This window comes from Pyrus communis, chromosome 7, assembly GCF_041283825.1.
Source record: "Pyrus communis isolate YQ-2024b chromosome 7, ASM4128382v1, whole genome shotgun sequence".
In the NCBI taxonomy this organism is placed as follows: domain Eukaryota; kingdom Viridiplantae; phylum Streptophyta; class Magnoliopsida; order Rosales; family Rosaceae; genus Pyrus; species Pyrus communis.
In genome coordinates, this window is record NC_142571.1 from 29,395,716 (window position 1) to 29,412,778 (window position 17,063).

The window sequence follows — 17,063 nt, forward strand, 5'->3', positions numbered from 1 at the left end:
GATTTAGCAGCATTTTGACTATCTATTTAGCAAATTCGATTACTTGAGTTGTTGTCCATCTACACATCATTACCTCGCACGAAAAGTGACAACAAATATTCCCCAAACTTTGAAATTTAAAAAATAGGAAAAATACAAATTTCTTTTTGGTACGCAATTAGAAGTTTGAACAAAACGATAAGATAGAAAACTACAAAAACCTAGTTGTTAGTTTCATCATGGCTAGAAGAAAAAAAAATAGTAGAGAAATATTGATGGAATTCTCTCAAAAGTCAGGATTCTTTTCAGACTTTTTATCACTCTATATTTTTAGTATAACGTTTTATAATATTGGCATACTGTAAAAAGAAAATCAGCTGGTGTTTTCACAATGTAAGTTTACATTTTCAGAGGTCGAAAAAACTCACAAAAGCATTTCAGCCCCTTCTCAAAATCACAAGGTGCTGAAGTGGCAGGATAGGACCCGTAGGTTTAAGTTAAAGGGATGCTCTTATCATATTCCTGCTAAAAAGAAAAACCAAATCCTTAATTTGATATCTATTCATCCACGCTTCCAATCTTTATAGAGGAAGGCTAATTGCTTACCATCGTGTGATTTATAGCCCAAGAATCAAATCTAAGATGTACCGTGAGAAATACGGACTTAAAATTCATCTCCAACCACTGAATCACCGATGACCGTTCGTTTGCATGTTTAAATTAGATAGAATCGTTATTTGTGTCACAAAAATAAACAATTTTTTATAATTTTTTATGGTCGCAATTTATTAAAAAATTGTTAATGATTTACTAACTTCTACGCACATAATATTTAAATGACGGTCAATGACGAACAAAATTCTTATTCTAATACATGTACAATTAAAATACGTTAACCACAAATGAATAAACAAAACAATACGACGCAAGATGAAGTTGACGTGCAAATATTTTCTCCATAAAATATGCCTAAAAATAAATAACAAATTCTCGAGCACACTAACTGCACCACCAGCGCTAGGCAAAATTAACCAAACACTAATTAACTAATAACATTTAGCTTCGTCTTCGGCTTCCCTTATCGACTTCGTCTCTCGGTCTTCTCCAAAATCCATATTTCCACATGAATCCTCCTCTTCGCCCGCTATAAAATAAAGCAGTAATCTTTCCCCATTGGCTCTTATTTTTCTTCTCCACCAATAAACAATCATGATTATTTTACTCATGGCTTCCTAACCTCCCTCTGCATGTGGCCATGCTGCTCTCCCAAGCAAAACCCAGCTCATCATCTATCTCCATCACCATCATAACTTCGCCACCATCACCATCATTGCGCCCCACCTGTTTGCGGATTTATCCCAATGGAACTGTCTCTGAAACCCCAGCAATTCGTCTTGTGCTCCCAAACGACCCAGTTCTGAAAGTTGGGTTTTGCTGCAGGGAGCAAGAAGGGGAGATTTCAAGAGTTGGGTTTGTTTTTGCCATGTTTATGGTGTGATCTGAAGCAAAAAGTAAGTTTTTTTGTGCTGATTTTATGTGAAAGTGATGGGAATTAATAAAGTAATTAGTGGGATTTTCTTGGCGGCCTAACAAAGTAGGTGGAAATTAGGAATATATGTGCTTTTCACCTCCTCCTAATTCAAAGTTTCAGACTTACTAGAAGTCTAGAACTGCTTTTTTTGACTGGAGCTCCAAATTTAAGGATTTGGGATTTAAATTGTCATACATTGATGCACTTTACAATTTTCGCTCTACGTTTTATGATCATAGCAAAATACATTTACTAATGTTTCTATTGAGTTTCTGATTCTGTTATTGTGATATATATATTTTTTTTTCAGTCCAAATTCAAGGTGTAGTTGTGACCAAGACTGCAGCAGCAGTTTGTGTTTGGATTGCTTGAGATGATGGGGAAAAGATTAGAGCTTTTGGTCGTTTTGTTCATTGGGGCAATTTTCTTGCATGTCACTGCGGACCCAGTTGAAGATAAGCAAGCTTTGTTGGATTTCATTAACAATATTTCTCACTCGCGCTCTATCAAATGGAATGAGAATTCTTCTGTTTGCGAAACCTGGAACGGCGTGATCTGTAGCAAAGATCAGTCCAGAGTTATAGAGCTTCATTTGCCTGGAGCTGCCTTGCTTGGTCCAATCCCACCGAACACTCTCAGCCGCCTTTCGGCGCTTCTGGTTCTAAGTCTAAGGTTGAATAGCTTGACAGGTCCATTCCCTTCTGATTTTTCCAAACTCGAAAACTTGTCTTCCCTTTATCTTCAATCCAATAACTTCTCTGGCCCTTTGCCTCTAGATTTTTCGGTTTGGAAGAATCTTACCGTCATGAATCTGTCAAACAATGCATTTAGTGGGAATATCCCTTCCTCGATTTCAAATTTAACTCACCTCACAGTTCTGAATCTTGCTAACAATTCGCTTTCGGGTGAAATTCCTGACCTCAATGTTCCTAGTTTGGAACAGCTTGATTTGGCTAACAATAACCTCTCAGGGATTGTTCCTCAATCTCTTCAAAGATTTCCAAGTTGGGCCTTTTCAGGCAACAGTTTGGCGTCAGCCCTTCCTCCAGCTCTTCCTGTTGAACCACCTAATTCTCAACCAAGAAAGAAAACGAGAATCAGTCAGCCTGCAATACTAGGTATTGTGATCGGCGGATGTGTTCTGGGTTTCGTTCTAATTGCTTTTTTTATGCTCGTTTGCTGCCACAATAAAGAAGGCGAAAATGGGAAAGTTGAAAAACCAGAGAAGAAAGAACTCTTTTCAAAGAAAGGGGTTTCTGAGAAGCAAAATAAGGATAACAAGCTTTCCTTCTTTGAGGGTTCTAATCTTGCATTTGATCTGGACGATTTGTTGAGGGCGTCTGCTGAGGTTCTTGGCAAGGGAACGTTCGGGACAACATATAAGGCTGCTTTGGAAGATGCAACCAATGCAACCACTGTTGTGGTGAAGAGGTTGAAGGAAGTGAGTGTGGGAAAGAAGGAATTTGAGCAGCAAATGGAGATTGTGGGGAGTATCAAGCATGAGAATGTAGCCGCATTAAGGGCGTATTACTATTCGAAAGATGAGAAGCTTGTTGTGTATGATTACTATGAGCAGGGAAGCGCCTCTTCGATGTTACATGGTATATAAGCACTTCTCTGTACTTTTTCGATTCATTTCATCAGATAGTTTTTAGTTATATTCACCGGAAACAATTAGAACACAACTAATTTCTTAATGTTTATGCATCTTTAATCTTGCAGCTAAAAGAGGAGAGGGCAGGATTCCGCTTGACTGGGAGACTCGACTCAAAATAATAATTGGCGCGGCAAGAGGCATAGCTCATATCCACACACAGAATGCTGGGAAACTTGTCCATGGAAACATAAAGGCCTCAAACATCTTCCTCAACTCTCAAGGATACGGTTGTGTGTGCGATGTTGGTTTGCCACCACTGATGAGTCCAATGCCCCCACCAGCAGTGCGTACAGGAGGATACCGAGCCCCAGAAGTGACAGACACCCGCAAGTCTACCCCTGCATCCGATGTCTACAGCTTCGGGGTCCTAATACTCGAGCTTCTCACCGGTAAAAGCCCCATACACACAACAGGCGGGGAAGAAGTTGTTCACTTGGTGAGGTGGGTGAACTCTGTGGTCAGAGAGGAATGGACAGCAGAAGTGTTTGATGTAGAGCTTCTAAAGTATCCCAACATAGAGGAGGAAATGGTAGAGATGTTACAAATAGGAATGTCTTGCGTCGCAAGAATGCCGGAGCAACGACCAAAGATGCAGGATGTGGTGAAAAGGGTGGAGGAAATTCGTCAAGTAAACACCGGAACTCGACCATCATCAGGAATATCGACTCCAATCTTAAATACGCCGCCTCCTCCATCGGAGATAACAGGACCTTCCTCTGTAACCCAGTGAAATACTTTCGCAGTTCGTAGTTAAGATATAATTTTATATCTTTCAATTGAAATTCATTCGGATTTGGGTTGTAGTTCTATGTGAATCATATGCTTCATTGATCATTAATAATCACTCTGCCTCCGTGTGAAGAACTATAGGTTGTGGTTTCATATCGGTTAGAGTTTTGGTGTCGACGAATTCAATTATATAACCTGTTTTTTCAGTCAATTTTCCGACTCAACACATCTCGGTCTTCAAATTTACCGATCCCCATAGCCGAAGCAAAATCTGGTTCGACCTGAATTGCTGATTAACGAGAACGGAACAGGAGACCTGCACTAAAGGCAAATGTCTGCAATTGCAAACAGTTTTAGATGGATTTTCGGAATCTACATACAATGTCAATTCGATGATTTCATACATCCATATAAAACTGGTTTTAAGTCTGAAACAAATTACACGTATCTTTCTTTGGTATAAGAATCACACTGAAATGAGATGAGATCAAAAGACAATGCTGTCCTTACGGGGTCGGGCTATGCTGAGGCTGAGCAGAACCTAGCCATGCAATAGCTAAACAATCATTCATGTTCCGATGGACAGGGCGGACATCTTGCAGAGTCTAAGAAACACGGCAAATCTAATCTGCAATCACTTGTTCAAAATTTTTGTTCTAACACCCCCTGAAATTCATATAAACAGATACGATTTAGGGTCACATAATCCGGTGTAATCATTTACCGGAGCTAATAGGGAATAGATGGGAAAATTGGAAGTGGCAAAATCGTAAACAAGAAAGGTACCAGACCTTCAACTTCCTCAAACTGAACCTCCTTCACGAATTCCGCAGTTGCATTATACTCAAAACTGCAAAATTGTATATAACACACATTCCTTTACAACATATACACTACAATGCTAATGTAGTTGGCATATAACAAAACTAAAGTAATGCCGAGTATTAGGTCCTCCACCGAAAAAGTAAAACTGAACCTAAAAACGATGCTTTCAATCCTTAAACTCTTATATCATGAAGATTCTAAGAACAGGCAGCCATCCAACAAGCAACATCTTTCCTTTTCTCTTTCTTTTTTCTTTTCCAGAATAAAGCAAGCTAACATAGATGCCGCATTTGCAATATCCTACATGTCGCCCTCTCAGAAAGTAAAGCTGATATTCCCGTCCCATAGCATCTAACGAGTGGTAAGCTGATATTCCCATCCCATAGCATCTAACGGGGTTACACGCTGCACTCAGAAATGAATCTATTGACTCTCTACGATTGGCTGTAGGTGTGACAGACACGAAGAATAGTCCGATACAAATATAAAAACGAAAACAATGTAGCTGTGGAAACTTGTCTAAGATACCCAAATGCATAAGCTACAAATGAACATGGCTGAAAGATAAACCAATCCACAATGCAATCAATCTCGAGCTTCCTAACCATCCGTCTAACACGAAAGGTTATAAAAAATCATAATAACAAGCATAAATTTGCATTTACCTGTTAGCGAAACAAACATCAAGTTCGTAGTCAGAAGCACTCTTAGTAGCTTCAACTAAGACAGTAACAATTTCCGTCTTGCGAGTACTGGCCATCAGCACATCATACTCCGTAGGAATGATAATCGCGAAAAAATTATCGCTCAATTCGCTCAAGCACATCTTCTCCACAGCTGCAAGAGCTATCCTCCGTTTAAGCGCATCGGCATCCGGGTCAACAATGTAGATGGCGAAGTCAGTGATCATCAAAATGCGGCGTTTCATCTTCCCGGAAGCAGTAAACTTCAAGACCTTATCGGCGAACAGAACCTCCTTGTCACCTGCAAAATCCAATGCCAAATGGAATTCAAACAAATGATTGCAATTTCTAAACCCTAAACCAAACACAGGAATTGGATATCCCAATTCTTCATCCCATTCAACACCAAAAAAACAAACGAGAACGAATTCAAAACAATTGAAGTTTGATTTACCAAAATCGAATACAAAAATCGAAAATTTGATGAAAAAATTGAAGACCTTGTTTCTGCAAGACTTTCATCAGGTACGGATTGGAGCGGACGTCGATGTAGTCGCCTCTGTATTCTCTGCGAAACGAAGCTTTTCTGCGGACCTTGACTCCCATGAAAGGCTCCTGATCTTCGGTCACGTTGCCACCGGACGGCCTTATCCGCATTCCGCCACTACCTTCTCCGTCGTCGTTTTGGCCGTCCAGGGCGTCCGAGGGGTCCTCTTCTTCTTCATCCGCCACGTCGTACTTGGGAAACTCGGGTTTGGATTCGGCCACTTGGACCCGCCTCGGAACCTTAAACCGCTCCATTTTCCGGCGTCGATAGAGAATCAGACGGTGAGAGAAGCGGAGCGAGGTGGCGTGCGCGTGTAGTGGTGGAGGCTAACTTGCTCCGGATGTGCGCTGCGCATCATGGGCAGCAGGTGGGGCGCGGGTGGTGAGTTGGATTCTCCAATCTACGCCAACGGCGCACGTTGGCCACGTCGATCATTGGGTCCCTTGGTAAGAGTGAGATCTTCTGCGACGGTGCGACCAGCTGAGACGGTGGGGGACCCACGCGTAAATCCACCGTCTATCTGATAAGAGCAAGAGGGCAAAGTGGTTTCCCTCGTAATCGCCGTCCATTCTCGCGCGCTGGTGGATCGCAGTAACGTGTAGGACCAACCATCATCAAGTGGATGAAATCCATGATTTTTTTTTTTATTTTAATTTTTCTTACGGAAAAAGATAGAACTTCAATCAAGAAAGGAAAAAACCTACATCATAAGTGTAACGAGATGAGTACATTATTGATTAATCTCTATTTTTATTGTGATTAAATGTATATTAATTTATTAATGAATTTGCAATTGCGTATATAAGTTACTTCGAATATAATCTCAAATACTTGACCCACTGATCTCCGTCCGTATCAACCAATGGGCCAATGGGCCAATTGGCGGCCAATAATTAGACCCAGTCGTTTCCAGCCGTTCAACTAACGCGCCTATTGACTTTTTACCTGGAGCAGGAAACGACGTCGTCTTATCGAAAATCCTTTATTCGTTGGTGACTTTCGGCGCCAAAAATATAAAAACAAAAATCCAAAGGAAAAGTAAAAGGAAGGAGCGAGCGATAATCGTAAAGAGGACGCCAGGTGGGACCCAGACAGACGGAATAGAATTTAAGCCAATCAACGGCAAGTCAACAACAGGTCGATTCCATAAGGAGGGCGGACCGCAGAAGCACTTTTATAAAAAGTCCTTTCCCCCATCGTCAAAAAATCAATCGCATTTCCCTACCTCTTCCGTTTCCGTTTCCGTTTCCGCTTCAATCGAATTCGATTCTCCCTCGTCTCCGTCTTCGTTTTCTCTCCCTTTAACTCTTCCAATCAGGTACGAATACGATCTCTTCTTCTTCTTCTGTGAGAGAGAGAATTGAGCTGCGTTTTTAGGTGTGTAAGCTGTTTGTTGTGTTGCGTGGCTTTTGGTTATGGATTTTGATCTGTTGGTGTTGATTTATCTAGGTTTTCGCAGATGGCGTCCAAGCGGATCTTGAAGGAACTCAAAGATCTGCAGAAGGATCCTCCTACGTCCTGCAGCGCCGGTAATCCTATCTTCCCGTTGTGAATTTTGAATCTGTGTAGATGCTAGCTTGAAATTTCATCTTTTAGTTAATCACTTTCGTCAAATTATACCGTCGATTATGATCATTTGGTGCTTTGTAGATGTTTGGTTGTCACTTTGCAATGAATAATCCGCGAAATTGAATTCTGTAATTTATACGTGCTGTAAATTTGTATGGGAAAGCGAAACTTATGTGAATTAGTTTTCTGGATCAGAATTAGTGTAAGCACGCACGTCATAATTCGTGTTGGTGATGCGCCGCCCGTGCTTGGATTAGAATTGTGGGTATATTTTTACACAAGTAAAGAATAATGTTTGTCATAGCACTGGGTGCTTTTCATCATTACTGCCCTCCTGTAATGATTTGTTCTCGTGTTGGGTTAACGGGTTTAATTATAGGTGTGTGTTTGTGTCGTGGCATAAAAATTGGCACAAACACCGTCCTCATCTGAATACTTGGTGGTACTGGAATTGTAATTGACTGTGTAACGAATATCCATGCTTAATGCTTTGTTCTGCGTATGTAAAACACATATTGATGTGTTCTTGAGCTTTGTAACTTTTGCATTTGACTAATGGTCTCGCTTCTCATGATCGCTCTTGTACCATTCAAGCACCGTGGTTTGGCGTACCATTCTTGGGTGATCTAGCGAAGAACTTGCTTAGCTAGCTAGATGTGATACTGGGTTCAAGTGATTTTATACGCATCATTTCTGGAAATTTTCACCCTTTCCAGATTGTTATGGATTCTATTGATCCAGCTTGGCTACCTGGGCAGATGTTCAGATTATGACGTCGTCTACAGCTGGATTATCCAGTCTGGTCAGAGGCTTTACATACGACTAGCTCGTTTATATTTGAAGTTTGCTCTACATGCAAAAACAGTCAAAATGGTTATTACTCTTCCTGCACTGCATATGGAAGTGACTAAAATATATAATCTCATTTGTCGTATGCTTCTTTTTTCGCTTTATGATTATGCATGATTGCATCAGAAGATACACATGTATTTTTACATAGGCAAACAGTTTTTTTCAGGACAGATAATGTCCCTTTAAGATCTTCTTGTGTTATTCAAACTAAGACGTTGTTTAAGCAATCTGTACAAATCCTGAGCCATTTCCTTCTGTATTTTATTATTTCATTGATTTCTTACCTTGTTTTCTTTGGGGATATTGCAGGTCCTGTTGCCGAAGACATGTTCCACTGGCAGGCAACAATAATGGGTCCCCCAGACAGTCCATATGCTGGGGGTGTTTTCCTAGTTAGTATTCATTTTCCTCCAGATTATCCCTTTAAGCCACCAAAGGTACTACTAGCTATCCAATTCTAACAATGAAGTGTGTTTTTATCATTGAACTTCAGCGGTCGACGTGATTCGTTTTCTCTCCATTATTCCCAGAAAAATTGAAAATTTTGACCAATAATGTGATGGATTTTAGCTGGGGTTTGAACTATAGTTAATCCTGTTAATGTAACTTACCGATTTTGTCAGTCTTCTCCTTTCTACCACCCTTGGCACAACGTCTACCTTGAATACCCATATGTTGAACTGGTTTTTGTAGTTACCACCAGCACTTCTACTCGGTGCATCCATTAGCCCTCACGTTTTCAGTAATTGCACTGAGAAAAACTACTGCATGTCTCGAACTTTTCCAGAAGAGGAGAATATAAAGGGATGTATATATACTTCTGTAGAAAACAAAAAGAAGTCTGCTGTGGATGTTTTTCCATCGTATAGCAGAATTACCATTGCATTCTTCGTTTTCATCGTTCAATAATTTGTGTAGTCTTTCTGATCATGGAGTTCCGGTTCTCTTTTTTTGTCTCCATCGCTTATACCTTGGTGGTTCTGTAGGTGGCATTTAGAACGAAAGTATTCCACCCTAACATAAACAGCAACGGAAGCATTTGCCTTGACATCTTGAAGGAGCAGTGGAGTCCTGCTCTAACTATTTCCAAGGTATTGTCTCGTAGGCGTGTAGCCCTGAAAAGTGAAAAGCTCCAACATAGAAAATATGAAAAATCATCCTTGCGGTCTTGTTTACATTATAACTTACCGTTGCTACTTTCTGTCATCAGGTGTTGCTTTCCATCTGTTCTTTGTTGACGGACCCAAACCCCGATGATCCGTTGGTGCCGGAGATTGCTCACATGTACAAGACGGACAGGAATAAATACGAGACGACAGCGAGGAGCTGGACCCAGAAATACGCCATGGGCTAAAAGAGCTTGTGGTACGTGCCGTAGGAGGCTTCTTCTATCTTTCTCTTGTTTGAGTTTGTGTAATGCCTTGAATCCCAAGAAAAATGGACTAAAATGAAATGAGTTCCATAACATGTCCTCTTGATTTAAAAAAAAAAAAGAAAAGAAAGAAAAGCCAACATATGTTGCTTTCTTTAATTGTTTGTATGGATAATGTGGATCTTTTAGAACAATGATTTGTATCTCCGAATTCGTTGTTTATATTTTAGATAAATTGGGCCTGGGCTTAATAATTTGTAATGGGCTTGGGCTGTAACAAAATTAAATTCACAAATTCAAACAAGGGGGGCACCCGAAGCCCATCAAACAAATATATAAATTAAAATGGAATTTACAATTCATACTAACTCGAATACACCGGATCCCGTTTGAACTCAGCTCTTAAGCAAGTTCGGGCTCTTAACTCCGCAGTTAAGCGAGATTGGGGGAGACAATACTAGGATATGTGATCTCTTGCGAAGTCCTTGCCTTGCATACTGAAGGGTGTAATGACTGTCAACAAATAGGAGATTATATGTATCTTATGCGTGTATGAGATTGTAATTAATAAATTGTTTGCTAGCATGAAATTTTACTTAATTGAGATTGAGTTCTATTCGACTTAATTAACTTTTATGTTCCAAAAAATTCAACCTTTCAATTGAATTAGAATGCATGAGATGTGTGAATGTTATAGAAGATTAAAACTCTTTATTTATGTGTTGAACAAGCTCAAAGCGACCGAACAAAACTGAATTAAACCGATTACAATGGCTTGGTTCAATTCGGTGTCAATGTTGGCATTTGTCAAAATCGAACCAAATTGAACTGTTGAATACCAGTTGATTTGTTTTTTTTTTTTATTTTTTTTTTTTATGTCAACCCAAATCAAACTGATCCGCGTCCACCACTATCAAATGGACATCATTTAAAATTTGAACGATGCAATGAAGATTAGTATGACCCCTGAACAAGAATAACACACATAAATCAAGAATTTGTCTAAATTTTTTGGTACCCTTTTTTCTCTTGATCCTTGTCATGGTCTTCAATGTGTTTACATCAATCGAAAAGAGAGAATTGAATGTACTTTTGACACAACCTAAGTAGCATTAATCCGAACAAGTTGAAAAGTTCAAAACATCAACTCTCGAATACGGTAATAACAAATAACCTGTTAGACTCGACAAGAGCCCAACCCAAAATCCAAAATCTTTAAATTTGGGTCATCATGGACCAACCAGTTTTACATGCTTGGAAACCATAAAAGCAGTGGATTGATAACTTCCATTCCATTGTGTATATTTGAGTTTGCACAGATAATAAAACCTTCTTGAAGTAAATTGTAGCCACGCTAATTAGATTAGGCCAGTTGGTTAAGAGAGTACGTCAATTACTTTATAGTTTGTACCTAATTCGTCCTCTCAAGTTGAGACCTATCGTTTAGATAGATTGGGATAGAGTTATCCCACTAATTATGTAAAACGGTTTTTGATTTATTGGAACAATAGTTTTGTCATCTCTTAATGTGGTAAACGAGCCGATTGTTCAAATCACTGTTTCAAATGTAATAGGCCCGTCACCTTAATTACATCGAGATAGGTACATTGCCTTGCTAAAATATCTGTAGAGCTAATTAACTTGAATCCATCTCCTGTAAATTTGAGTAATTTTAGTTAGGAAAAAAAAAAAAGAAATGCTAAGGTGATGAGACTCTTCATAGACTATCTATCATCTCACTATTCAACATCAATTTTTATGTCAATATTATAAAATATTGTACCAATAACATTAGATGACAGAGAATCTACGAAAAATCTCCATTTTGAAAATCTCCTTCGGATTGCACGTTTCATGCTAAGAGTCAAACTTATCGGCATAGCCATTAATTACACAGCAAATTGTCCACTCAACTCCTCAAAGGGTCACAATCACTCATAACCTCGCAGGAAAACTCAGATCAATCTCGATCAAGGTGGCCACAAATTATAAGATTAATTAATATAGTGGTAACTGAACCTTGATTAATGTAGTAATCTTGGTTTTAGTCATATTTCCTCGACCGTTTGCTCTGTTGTGGGATCTTAATATTTCTAGAAGGATTTGTTATCAACATATTATTTTCATTTTAAATATCGTATTCAAATTGGACAATAATTTCTGAAAGAGAAATGCTAAGAATATTATTTCAAAAGTGAAATTCTTTATGAATTTTTGATCACCTCGCCCCTTAAAGTCAATTTACGTGTCAACAATACAAAATATTATATTAAAACATAAAGCAACAGATAATCCATAAAATGTTCAACTTTAAAAAAATTATCTCTTCAAATAAAGATATAGATGAAGCCCCAGAAGGTCGCAAAAGAAGAACAATGCCTAGGAATGCAAAAACCAATTTAATACGTTCAACTTCCCATAAATCTATTATATATTATATATGCCCCTTTGAAATTTAGGTGCCATAAAATTAATACCCTTTGAACTTTAGGTGCCATAAAATTCATAAACTTAAAAAATCAAGTCGACATGGTGATCCATGTTGAAGAGAGATTTTTTAATATGTCAAAAACACTGGTACGTCATATGTTATTATACAAATAGAAAGAAATTTTATTTTTAAGTGTTTTTCCACTTATATAATAGAATATGACGTACGTGTTTCTATTTTGGGCATACTAAAATGTCTCTCGATATTGCACATATTTTGTATATTGTTTATTGTGATTTGGAAAGGAATTTACAAGTGTTGAATTGTCATCTATGCATGAATCTGAGTCCAAAGCCTAACTCAAAGAATAAAATAAAATCCGGCAAGGGGTGAGCATGGCCCCTAAAAATCTGGTTCATTATTTTTAGTTGGATTTAATCTTGATTAGTACCTTAGTTTTACGTACTTGGGGTCTCCTGTTTCCAACGCAGGCGAGATGCCACTTCTACATTTTATTGATAAGATGATATTCTAACTTTGAAATATACAAAGAAAGAGATCTAAACTTAGGTACATCTGCAAGATGCCACTCGAGCAAACTAGCCGAAATCACATCTACAAGAACTTTGATATCAGATCTCAGATTTGAAGTATCACGAGAAGATTCTACATCTTACAAAAAAAGACCAAAAACATAGAAGAAATAGAGTTTTCTTGACGTACTTTGTTTTTAAGAAAGACAAAACGTCTTGTACAAAACCCAACTTGTGTATCAGTGTGTGTCATGTTGAAGATTTGAAGGAAAGGCTGAGAGAAACTATGACATCCGGTTCCACTAGAGACTTTTTGGTGGAAGTTAGGTGCGTGTCATCTGCGAAGCTGCTGCTTCCGCAGCAAATCAAAACAGTTATCGAGCAGAACATGTCGATCAATAATTCAAATTCCAACCGCTTCTTAAATCACTAATGATGGTTCAGATGATTATTAAGCACTAATCATTGCCTAATTTCGCACTAATAATATTCACTGAAAAAGAGCACCATAATTTGACAAAAATAGCAATTCATAGTACGAGATGAAAGGCTCTCGTCTAATGCACTCCACCGAGTTTTCACAAAGAATATTGTTAGCTAAAAACTACAAATTATGGAAAGAAAATGCGAGTAACTGACTTGGACAAAAACATATACAAGTTCAATTTCTGTCTTCTTCTGGTTGATTTACGTAGAAAACTATAACTGCAACTTTGCTTATTTTGTCTTAGAAAGGATATGATATTTACACTGATACCTTTATGAGTCGCAGCAAGTTATTGTTTAACGTTGAGTTCACTACAATGACATTGTTCTAGTGTAGGTAAAATTCATCATTCTTCTTTATGTTTGTGCAATTAGAAGTTGTATCTATATAATCTTGGTCTTATGTTATAGGGACAATAAAACTTGTGCTCTACCAAATCCTTTTATACACTTATATTCCTAATCTTTTGGCTTTTCGAAATGAAAACCCATTATTCTAATTTCTAACCAAACCCATTTACTAATTTAAATGGTGTTTAATTCAACTTATTTGTAAGTTCTTATAAGGTTTTTCTTTTTGTCAATGTGAGATTCATTGTCAACATGCCGCTCACATGTGATGAATATTCAAACAAAACATGTGGACAACACAAATGAGGTGACGTGGAAAATGTGTTGTGTTAGGCTTCACATGTGGGGCAACATGTTTTGAAATCATGAATAAAATTGAAGTTCTAGAATAAAACCAGTTAATATAATATGAAAAGTAGCTCACTTTACTTACAAACCCATACAAAATTTCTCGTTCCATTAATATTAGATTCATTCTCAACAAATTGTAGACTAAAAGATGAAAACATGTTCTACCAAATCCCTTGCTTTGAGGCACAAAACAATTGCATTATTCATTTTACAAAACCCTCATTTCCCTCAATGTCAGAACATTATAGATTCCACCCAACAAGCAAAAGTGCAAGTGTACAAATGAACTTCATCGTGCAAAATATCCTGCTCTTCTATATCTTAATTAATTAGGTAATTGTATGCAAATTAATTTTTAAGTTACTAATCCGAAGCGAGGCCACATCACCCCACATGGGGAAGCAAACGTGGCAGTTTCGTGGTCATCGTCAAGGCGCAAACGCCGCCGGTCACCGGTGATTGAACAGTGATCAGTGTCGGTAGGGTCCCCACTGGCTGGCTGAGCCGGTCACCCACTGTCATCCAGTCTCGAGACAAATCTGCATTCCATGGGGCCATGGCCAAGGTATCTCTGGATGGAGTTTCTCAAAAACTTTTCCACCATGTAGAAGATATTGTATTTAATATTCCACTAAACAGTAGTTATTAATAATAATATAGAAATTTGAGATTATCAGGGACAATGGGAATGGCTGGACTTGGACTGAATGCAAAATGCAACGTACGTAAAATCATAAAACACATTTTAGGGTTGATGTTATTGTTTTCATTTTTCTGTAGTGCCCTCTCATGGTTCACATAGGACATTTTATATTATAGGCGATACTACTTTCTTAGTTGCAGTACAGTGAAGAGAGAAAATTTACTTCCGACGCATAATTGACGAAGAAGAAAATTATATAGTTATGGAAATAGTCTCTTTATAAAACAAAAATAAAAATACGTAGGATAGACATTCTCCGTTGCCCCTTACAAAGCCAAAATCCTTGTTGGCTTGGGGATCAATCTAACACTTACAAATAATGGATTTTATTCTTCATGTTTATATAGAAATTTTAAGTTTCTATTTTGAAACTTTTAGAAAATATAGTTTCTATACCAAAGAAAGTAAGATACTAATAGGTATTTAGTTTGGACAAGTATATGGAGTCCAGGTGTAATTCTCAGAGAAGAGAGAAATAGGTGGTTTTCTCTGAACATCTTTCCACACGATGCCTCCACGTCTCTGGATTGATCATAAATTTATACGATCATTTTCAAGTGATTCCCCTTTGTTGAGTAACTCTAAAACCCATAAACGCATGTGACAACTTTGTGAAAAAGATAGCTAGGATTAAGATAGCTTTTGATTATATTCAACTATATCTCTACGTATGAATTTACAACGTGGTTCTTCATATACCCTCTCAGATACGACAAGGATTTGCTTGAAGCAGGATTACCGCTATTGTGGTGTTTTCTGTCACAAATACAAAATCACAGAGAAAAACCTTGCACATAGAATATAATAGTAATCTGAAACGTCATAATAAATGTCAAACCAATAGCTTACTAAATGTTTGATGTGATGCATGCTAGACATATCTTGACAAGTTGCATCGATAATATTCAGTCAAATTCTCTCGATATCTCTCATCAGATTGTTTCTGTATATAGAGATATCAGTTAACATATATGCAAGATGAATTGGTTGACGAAAACAAACCCACTAAGAGATTCGATGAAATGTCTTAGTAAATAAACTACAAAAAAATTTACACACTTCACGCTCTATTTCTATCTAAAAAAACTTATACTTTACCATTGAAACTCGCCAAAAGTTTGAATCCTGCACCTGTCGTTGCAACCAGTCATTGCAAAGCTAAAAACTAATTATGACGGGGTTGTTTTTTCTGTCAATAATGCTTTGGATTGTCTGGCTTGAAAATTCACATGTGTTTAGAGAGAGAGAGAGAGAGAGACCAACATCTCTTGCTTCAAAGAGAAGCTTGTGGTGGTTTTCTAAACGAGATTAATTATTATACTAATTCAAATTTGAATTAGTTTAATACTAGTTCAATGGATGCAACCTTTAAATTTAGGCCACACGGCCATGAAGGTCTGAGCAAAGTTATTTGACGCAGCAGAAGAAAGAAACACACACGTACAGAAAGACCGACGTAATAATAAAGCACAGCAAAGCAACCCTAGCTGCTTCGAAGTCGTGTGGAGTGCTGCGGACTGTGAGCTCTGTGGACTGGCTCTTCTTTTCACGATAGATCTTTTGGGATTAAATACCAGAACAATTATTTGGATACATGCTTTTACTTCCCCTTTTAATTTTCTCAGCTTTTATGTCCATCCCTGCAATAAATTTGGAACTTCAATTCGTTCTTGGCATAATGAAATTCTTGTTTATGGTCTTTCAAAAATATTTCTCGTTTATGGCATTCCAGACGAAGATCGGGTTTCGTTGTGATCTAAAAAAAATTACCGGATGATACTAAAACAAAGTATGTTAATAACACAACGTGATATATTTCAGAACTTCAAGTTGTCCAATGTTAAAACCCTCTCAGTATGATGTTTGTCATAGTACCTTTTCATCTCTTGCCCTCATGAATTGAAATTTTTTCTATGAATGCAGTAACTATTTCTAATAAGAACATATATGGATTGAAGATAGAGAAATCTGACAATATCATGTCAACGGCAAATAAATTAATATTTGGCATTCATTTTTTGACATTTCCATTAAATATGCTCTTGTATTTTACATCAAGAACAAATATAATTAAAAATAGTAATAGCGTTGTTTTCCAATGCTAAGATAATTTCCATGAGTGGGCTTTTCTGTCTTTTTATTTTATTTTTTGGTACAAAACGGGTCCTGACTCCAAGGGCCCAGGACTCAACCGTAATGTACAACAAAAAAACAAAACAAAATAAAACAAACGTCACACTGAGATTAAGACCTGGTTTGGTACTGAGGTGATTCTGAAAAAAGCTGGTATCAAAAAAAACTGGGAGCTGTTATTGTGTTTGGTAAACATTCAGCTTCAGCTTTTTTTCACAGTTTTGGGTGAAAAAAAGCCAAAAACAAGAAGCTGCAAAACCTAGCTTTGAAAAATCGGCTTTTTTTCACATCTGTTTTACATAAAAGTTTACTAAACACTATAATACTGTTT

General features: G+C 37.7%; 3 protein-coding genes and 1 pseudogene across 5 annotated transcripts; 3 read left to right on the plus strand and 1 right to left on the minus strand.

The window, feature by feature from the left end:
- Positions 1-967: 967 nt before the first annotated feature.
- On the plus strand, positions 968-4,049 carry LOC137735307 (putative inactive receptor kinase At4g23740). The gene is made up of 3 exons (XM_068474721.2): positions 968-1,490; positions 1,821-3,111; positions 3,233-4,049. The coding sequence occupies exons 2-3, from the start codon at positions 1,884-1,886 to the stop codon at positions 3,895-3,897; spliced, it is 1,893 nt and encodes a 630-aa protein (XP_068330822.2). The 5' UTR covers positions 968-1,490; positions 1,821-1,883; the 3' UTR covers positions 3,898-4,049.
- Positions 4,050-4,218: 169 nt separating this feature from the next.
- LOC137735308 (uncharacterized) lies at positions 4,219-6,450 on the minus strand. Its single transcript, XM_068474722.2, has 4 exons — positions 5,905-6,450; positions 5,387-5,705; positions 4,688-4,746; positions 4,219-4,562 (listed from the first exon to the last, which is right to left on the minus strand). Exons 1-4 carry the CDS (start codon positions 6,203-6,205, stop codon positions 4,531-4,533), a joined length of 711 nt encoding a protein of 236 aa, XP_068330823.2. The 5' UTR covers positions 6,206-6,450; the 3' UTR covers positions 4,219-4,530.
- Positions 6,451-7,026: 576 nt separating this feature from the next.
- Positions 7,027-9,998, plus strand: LOC137735310 (ubiquitin-conjugating enzyme E2-17 kDa). Of its 3 annotated transcripts, none has more exons than XM_068474724.2 (5): positions 7,027-7,269; positions 7,401-7,480; positions 8,682-8,809; positions 9,359-9,463; positions 9,583-9,998. In XM_068474724.2, the coding sequence occupies exons 2-5, from the start codon at positions 7,411-7,413 to the stop codon at positions 9,724-9,726; spliced, it is 447 nt and encodes a 148-aa protein (XP_068330825.1). In that variant the 5' UTR covers positions 7,027-7,269; positions 7,401-7,410; the 3' UTR covers positions 9,727-9,998. The 3 variants fall into 3 exon arrangements, with proteins under 3 accessions (XP_068330825.1, XP_068330824.1, XP_088553119.1); XM_068474723.2 differs by having other exon boundaries at positions 7,087-7,269; positions 7,411-7,480; XM_088696993.1 differs by having other exon boundaries at positions 7,161-7,328; positions 7,411-7,480.
- A 648-nt stretch (positions 9,999-10,646) lies between these two features.
- Positions 10,647-10,756, plus strand: LOC137735794 (U6 spliceosomal RNA; annotated as a pseudogene).
- The last annotated feature ends 6,307 nt before the right edge of the window (positions 10,757-17,063 follow it).

Coding starts and splice junctions, on each gene's coding strand:
- LOC137735307 (XM_068474721.2), top strand. CDS start 1,884: ATGATGGGGAAAAGATTAGAGCTTTTGGTCGTTTTGTTCATTGGGGCA. Junction 3,112..3,232: donor CGCCTCTTCGATGTTACATG/GTATATAAGCAC, acceptor TTAATCTTGCAG/CTAAAAGAGGAGAGGGCAGG.
- LOC137735308 (XM_068474722.2), bottom strand. CDS start 6,205: ATGGAGCGGTTTAAGGTTCCGAGGCGGGTCCAAGTGGCCGAATCCAAA. Junction 5,706..5,904: donor GAAAGTCTTGCAGAAACAAG/GTCTTCAATTTT, acceptor TGGATTTTGCAG/GTGACAAGGAGGTTCTGTTC. Junction 4,563..4,687: donor TCAGTTTGAGGAAGTTGAAG/GTCTGGTACCTT, acceptor TATGAATTTCAG/GGGGTGTTAGAACAAAAATT.
- LOC137735310 (XM_068474724.2), top strand. CDS start 7,411: ATGGCGTCCAAGCGGATCTTGAAGGAACTCAAAGATCTGCAGAAGGAT. Junction 8,810..9,358: donor ATCCCTTTAAGCCACCAAAG/GTACTACTAGCT, acceptor GTGGTTCTGTAG/GTGGCATTTAGAACGAAAGT. Junction 9,464..9,582: donor CTGCTCTAACTATTTCCAAG/GTATTGTCTCGT, acceptor TTCTGTCATCAG/GTGTTGCTTTCCATCTGTTC.